The sequence below is a fragment of the Otolemur garnettii genome, unplaced genomic scaffold (genome assembly GCF_000181295.1).
Source record: "Otolemur garnettii isolate 467f Iridium unplaced genomic scaffold, OtoGar3 scaffold00009, whole genome shotgun sequence".
NCBI classification, from domain to species: Eukaryota; Metazoa; Chordata; class Mammalia; order Primates; family Galagidae; genus Otolemur; species Otolemur garnettii.
Window position 1 is genome coordinate 8,442,726 of NW_003852404.1, and position 7,441 is coordinate 8,450,166.

At 45.1% G+C, this 7,441-nt stretch overlaps 1 protein-coding gene across 1 annotated transcript in view; it reads right to left on the minus strand.

Annotated features, from left to right (window-relative positions):
- DNAJC16 (DnaJ heat shock protein family (Hsp40) member C16) overlaps positions 1–7,441 on the minus strand; it is a 45,419-nt gene that overhangs the window by 19,290 nt on the left and 18,688 nt on the right. The window contains exon 5 of the mRNA XM_012801602.2: positions 2,581–2,765. Coding sequence (XP_012657056.1) covers positions 2,581–2,765 — 185 coding nt within the window. The remainder of the gene's footprint in view (positions 1–2,580; positions 2,766–7,441) is intronic.

A 7,441-nucleotide genomic window follows, 5' to 3' on the forward strand; every position in this document is an offset into this window, starting at 1 on the left:
ACTCGCTTGAGCCCAGGAGTTGGAGGTTGCTGTGAGCTGTGATGCCACAGCACTCTACCCAGGGGGACAGCTTGAGGCTCTGTCTCAAAAAGAAAGGAAAAAAAAAAAAAAAAAAAAAACCTAAGTCTGATCATTTCTCTTCTCTGCTGAAGTCTCTATAATGTCTCTATCACCAGTCATCCAAGGTCAAAGTTCCCTAAACGGGCAAGGAGGTGCTCTGAGGGCCTTGCAGCAAGATTCCTGTCAGCCCCTCTCACCTCTTGCTCACCAATGACAACTCACTCCAGACCTCTGCTTGCCTGAAACTCCTTCCCCCATTCTCTTTCTTCACCTGGCAAACTGAGTACAGGGGTCATTTCTGCCAAGAAACTTTTCCCGACTCGACAAGATGGGCTCCCATATATCGGATGGAAATAACCACCCTAGCTTGGGAGCTGCTTGACACTCATGTTATTCTCTGCCTGGCACAAAACAGGATTTTTATACACGTTTGTGGACCATCAGGACAATCTATCGTGTTTTAGGAGCCTGCAATACTGACCTTTTAATTAATTTTCTTTTTTTTTTTTTTTGAGACACAGTCTCACTATGTCCCCCTCAGTAGAGTACTGTGATGTCACAGCTCACAGCAACCTCAAACTCTTGGGATTAACTGATTCTCTCTTTTTTTGAGACAGAGCCTCAAGCTATCCCCCTGGGTAGAGTGCTGTGGCTTCACAGCTCACAGCAACCTCCAACTCCTGGGCTCAGGAGTTCCTCTTGCCTCAGCCTTCTGAGTAGCTGGGACCACAGGCGCCCGCCACAACACCCGGCTGTTTTTTTTTTTTTTGGTTGCAGCCGTCATTGTTGTTTGGAGGGGTCCGGGCTGGATTTGAACCCGCCACCTTAGGTGTATGTGGCTGGCGCCTTAGCCACTTCAGCCACAGGCGCCAAGCCAATTAACTGATTCTCTTGCCTCAGCCTTGCAAGTAGCTGGGACTACAGGGGCCTGCTACAGTGCCCAGCTATTTTTAGAGATGGGGTCTCACTCTTGTTCAGGTTGGTCTTGAACTCCTGAGCTCAAGCAATCCACCTGCATTGGCCTCCCAGAGTTTGGGGATTACAAGTGTGAGCCACAGCGTCTGGCCTCTTTGATCTTTTTTTTTTCCCTTTAAAGAGACAAGAGTCTTACTTTGTTGCCCTCAGTAGAGTGCTGTAGCATCACAGCTCACAGCAACTTCCAGTTCCTGGGCTCAGGTGATTCTCTTGCCTCAGCCTCCCAAGTAGCTAGGACTACAGGCACCTGCCACAACACCTGGCTATTTTTTTGTTGCAATTTGGCTGGGGCCGGGTTTGAACCTGCTACCCTCAGTATATGGGGCCAGCACCCTACCCACTAAGCCACAGGCGCCACCCCCTCTCTGACCTTTTAAACTTACTCTAACAAATATTTCTTCTATGGATGATGATCCTAGCAGGACAGTCTACAAGTATGAATAGTGCATATAGAAATAAGATGGAGATTTTTCTATGTTCACTTTCCCTGGTATTGTTTTATTTATTTTTTATTTTTTGAGATGGAGTTTCACTTTGTTACCCTTGGTAGAGTGCGGTGACATCATAGCTCACAGGAACCTCCAATTCTTGGGCTCAAGTGATTCTCTTGCCTCAGCCTCCCAAGTAGCTGGGACTATAGGTGCCCACCACAACACCTGACTATTTTTAGAGATGGGGTTTTGAACCTGTGGCTTTGTAGAGTGCTAGGATTACAGGCATGAGGCACTGCACCAGGCCCTCCCTGGTATTGTTAAAAGAACAAATTATTTAAAGCAAAATGAGAGTCTTTTCCTAGTTACTTTGATCCCTGACCTAAGATAGTGAGGAGAAAAATCAGGAGCGTAAAAATATTATAAAAATCATAAACTAATATGAACCCTGGGCTTTATTTTGTAGCTCAACCTTTTCTTTCTTTCTTTCTTTTTTTTTTTTTTTTTGCAGTTTTTGGCCAGGGCTGGGTTTGAATCCGCCACCTCCGGCATATGGGGCTGGTGCCCTACTCCTTTGTGCCACAGGCGCTGCCAGCTCAACTTTTTCTTTGTGAAATTCACTCATATAATGCGTCACTGTAAGTTCCTAAAGTTATTCCAGAAATAAATGATCTTATGCAATCTGGCATCTTATACATATGACCATTAAATCTATAAGCAGGTATAATTTAAATTGAATATTTTCATGAGAGAGGTATGTTCATGTGAACAAACTTATGAGCTGGATAGAAACCCTTTATCCTACCACGTGATTTGAGTTTTTTGGTTGTTTAGAAAATAGTCATTGTCATCATAGGTTCAGATCCCCGTGACAGTGTAAAATCTGTAAGGCTGTTATTCATAGGAATGAATTCTTTCAGCCTTTGTTCTTTGTCTCAATTTTCAGTCTCCTGTAGACTTCATATAAATTATTTAGTTTGAGTCATTGTTATGTCTTGCCTGCTCAAAATGAAACTCAGGTCTGAGAGAACCACAGATAAACCTCTCAGCCATCAGCAGACCCAGGCACCTGTTAAACTACTTCTCAGCGATGCTGTCCTCGATACATACTTACTTTCTCCACCAAGTTCCCGGGAAGAAGACTTTCTACGAATTGCCGCAGGTTCTCCTGAACGACTGCGTTGTGGAAGAAGGAGACTTTCCCGTTAATGATGCCGAGGATGGAGGGTGTGCTGTGCGCTCCCAGGTGATGGGCCAGGCGTCTCTCATAGCCAGCATGGACCACGCCGATGCCTACCCCTGCAAAGTACCCAGAGTCTACATGAAGCCTGTTTATGTCACCGTGGCAGTCAGAGAAATGCTGACAAGCAAGGTTTTGGTGTGAAATTAAAATCCTGACCTAGGAGGAGGAGTTATCTTTCCTAGTACTGTCTAGCATTCTTCTACTGCTGGAATGATAGATGGCTTCAGCTTTTCTGCAGAGCAATCTGGCAGGCATTTAAGAAGAGCTACAGATCTTTGTAGGTTTTAGCCTACTATTTCTAATTTTGGGGGTAGAGCATGAGGAAATATTTCAGAAGAAAAAACGAGGAAGCCGTACATGGTGTTGTTATTCATAAACAAAAATCGGTACACATCAAAGAGTCCAACAACTTGGCACTGGTTGGGAGAAAACTCCATGGTTTACCAGGAACATAGAAGAAAGTTACAGTCTTCTTACATTTGGGACTCTGTCTTCCTTTTATATAAATTATAGAAGTAGTAGAAAATAGAGATTCTCAAAAAAGAGAAAGAAATCGAGTTAAAAACATTAACCCATGTCCCACATGTCTACTATTAATATTTTAGTACCTATTTATTCGTTTTCTTACAAAAATCTCTGTACACGTATATGTATGTACACAAAATAAAATGGGATCATCTGGTAATTATTTCACCTAAAACCTGAAGAAGTTTTCTTGTTCTTTCATCTGGCCAACACATTTGGAGGGCCAGATACTTTGTTGAAAATCAGAGACACATTTAAATAGCAAAAGCCAAGAAATATATATTTTCTCTTGGATGCTGTCTGCCATCTAATACACTTCTTAACATGTCCTGATTCCCTCCCACAAACCTGTCCCTCCCCGCCTTGGCCATTTCTGTTGATGGTAGCTCCATCCTTCCATTTTGGGGGAACCTAAAACCTTAAGAATCATCTTTGCTTCTCTTGTCTCTTGTACCCCACATCCAATTTGTCAGCAAACCCTGTGGCTCTCTCTCCTGAATACGCCCGACATTCAACCATTTTTCACCACTTTCGTTACATTTCCCTCTGAGTCATTACTGCCTTTGCCTGTGTTGCTTCAATCATCTCCTAAATGGTCGGATTCTTCTTGTCCTCTAACAGTCTGTTCTTAACATAGTAGCCAGACTGTTCCTTCTAAGACCTGAAAATGGATCACGTCATTCCTGTGCCCAAACCCTGCAAAGACTGGTTTCACCGGGAATAAAATGCATAGGCCTCATTAAAGCCAATCAGACCCTTTGTGCTCGTTCCCTGGTCCCCCCAGCCGCCTTTCTCTCCCACTCCTTTTACCTCAGCAGCCCCTACTTTCAGCATCCTCGCTACACTCTGAACACACGGGCACACTCCTGCTTTAGGGCCTTGGTGAACCCAGAAAAGTGGTCTGCAAGATGGAGTCTGAGGAGCTAAGCTGAAGCAGGACAGCTGACCCAGTCTGCTTAGCTCACATTCTTTCCCTCCACCGCTACCCTGTGATGATCTACTTAAAAGTTTCTCCATGACTGTAAAGACGCTTGTCTGAGGAGACTCTGAGGAGATAGGCACACAAAGACAACAGGTGTTGAGATACTGGTAAAGGTTACTTTTGTCGATGGGTTTTCTTTTAGATATATATAAATATATATTTTTTGAGACAGAGTCTCAAGCTGTCGCCCTGGGTAGAGTACCATGGCGTTACAGCTCACAGCAACCTCAAACTCTTGGGCTTAAGCCATTCTCTTGCCTCAGCCTCCCAAGTAGCTGGGACTACAGGTGCCTACCACAATGCCCGGCTATTTTTTTGTTATAGTTGTTGTTTGGCAGACCTGGGCTGGGTTCCAACCCGCCAGCCCCAGTGTATGTGGCCAGCACCTTAGCTGCTGAGCTACAGGTGCTGAGCCTATAGTGTTTTGATGAACATCCTTGTACATCTTTGCATGTATGTCTTTGTCTACTTGGACAATTATTTCCAAATAAGTAAATTCCTAGAATTGTTGAGTAGATGACAGGGATTTCAAACTTAATTTTTTGTTTTGTTTGTTTTCTTGAGACAGAGCCTCAAGCTGTCACCCTGGGTAGAGCGCTGTAACATCACAGCTCACAGCAACCTCCAACTCCTGGGCTCAAGTGATTCTCCTGCCTCCGTCTCCTAAGTAGCTGGGACTACCGGTGCCTGCCACAACACCCGGCTATTTTTTGGTTGCAGTGTCATTGTTGTTTGGCGGGCCCAGGCTGGATTCGAACCCGCCAGCTCAGGTGTATGTGGCTGACGCCTTAGCCACCTGGTGGCTTGTCTCTATTAACAGACTTCCTTAACTTAAAACATTCCATGCCTTAGGTGGTGTCTGTACTCAGTGGGTAGGGCACTGGCCACGTACAAGGAGGTTGGCAGGTTTAAACCCCGCCCAGGCCAGCTAAAACAAAGACAACTGCAACAACAAAAAAAAACAGACAGGTGTTGTAGTGGGCACCTGTAGTCCCTGCTACTTGGGAGGCTGAGGCAAGAGAATCACTTAAGCCCAAGAGTTTGAGGTTGCTGTGAGCTGTGATGCCACAGCACTCTATGGAGGGCGACAAAGTGAGACTCTGTCTCAAAAAAACAAAAAACCCCAAAATGTTCCAAGCCTTTAGACAAAGCTTCATTTCTTTAACAACTGCAAATCAAAGAACCTTTCTTTTTTATTTTTTTTGAGACAGAATCTCACTACGTTGTCCTCGGTAGAGTGTTGTGGCATCACAGCTCACAGGAATCTCCAAATCTTGGGCTTAAGTGATTCTCTTGCCTCAGCCTACCGAGTAGCTGGGACTATAGGTGCCCACCACAATGCCTGGCTATTTTTTGGTTGCAGTTCTCACTGTTGTTTTAGCAGGCCCAGGCCGGGCTTGAACCCGCCAGCTTTGGTGTACATGGCCGGCGCCCTACTCACTGAGCTACGGGTGCAGAGCCTGTAAATCAAAAAATCTTTTTTTTTTCTTTGGCAGTTTTTGGCTGGGGTTGGGTTTGAACAACCACCTCAGGTGTATGGGGCTGGTGCGCTACTCCTTTGAGCTACAGGCGTTGCCTGAAATCAAAGGATCTTTAAACCCAACTATAACCTGTAAGCCTCCGCCTTGAGATGTCTTGCCCGGGCAAACCAATGTGCACCATGATTTACGATTTTACAGGCAATTCCTATCTCCCTAAAATGTATAAAATCAAACTGTAACCCAAACATGGCAGGACTACTTGATCAAGGATTCTTGGGCATAACTCTCTAGGACATGGCTGTACCTTCGAACTCAGTATAAACCTCTCCAAATTATTACCAGTTCTTGTGCTCCTTCTGTGTTAAGTATCATGCTTAGACTTTTTTGTTTTTTTTTAAGACAACATCCCTCTGGATGGGGTGTGGTGGCACAATCATAGTTCACTGCAGCCCTGAACTCCTGGGCTCAAGGAAGGCCAAGTGATCCTCCTGCCTCAGCCTCCAGAGTAGCTGGGATTACAGGTGCACAACATCAGGGCTAGCTAATATTTTTCATTTTTTTGTAGAGATGGAGTCTTGCTATATTGTCCAGGACAGTCATGAACTCCTGGGCTCCAATGATCCACCTGCCTTGGCCTTCCAAAGTGCTGGGATTACAGACGTGTCCAGCCCATGACTACAGATTCAGATACATCACCACTTTTCACGTAACCTCTTGGCACAGTAAGCATTGCTAGTGCTATAGATGAGGACACTAGGGCTGGGAGAGGCTGAGGAACACTTACCTTGTGTTATAATTAGTGTGCAGTGGAACCAAGATCTGAACCTAGTCCTGGCTGACTGGCATGACCACTTTAGCCCTGCGTTCTGAACACTGCAGGGACCAATTTCTTAGAACTGACTCACCCTAAATGACTTTACCAGAAATTGCCACACAGATCGGAGTCCAATTTGTTCACCTATCCTGGGATACATGGCTTTCTAGGAACTGCATTGTTCAGGGTACTTTCTACTAGACTCAGGTAGGGGAGTGGGGACCCAAATTAGAAACCAGCCAAGAATCAGGACAAGGGATGTGGGCAGCTGTGGGAGAGCAAAGGAAAATGGAAGAGATTTTCTGAGTCTCCCGTTCACTCTACCCTCCTGTTACCCCTGAGGCTCTTTCTCTACCTGCTTTGGGCTGCTTCTCTGCGAGACTTTCCTTGTCAGCCCAATTTAAACACTGCAACTTCTTACTCTGGTGTTTCCTAGTAATCATTTCTGCTTTACCATGGTTTATCACCATTTTGCAGATAAATATTTCCTTTATTTGCTTATCTCCTCCGCTAGACTATAAGCTCCATGAGAGCAGAACAGTCTTTGGCACTTAATCACCACTTTTTTTATTTTGTAAAGACAGAGTCTCACTTTATTGCCCTTGGTAGAGTGCCATGGCATCACACAGTTCACAGCAACCTCCAACTCCTGAGCTTAGGCGATTCTCTTGCCTCAGTTTCCCGAGTAGCTGGGACCACAGTTTTGTTGCAGTTTGGCCGGGGCTGGGTTCGAACCTGTCATTCTTGCTATATGGGGCCGGTGCCCTACCCACTGAACCACAGGTGCTGCCCTTAATCACCACTCTTTATTATTATTTTTTAAAAATTTTATTTTATTTTATTTATTTTTTTTGAGACAGAGCCTCAAGCTGTCCCCCTGGGCAGAGTGCAGTGGCATTACAGCTCACAGCAACCTCCAACTCCTGGGCT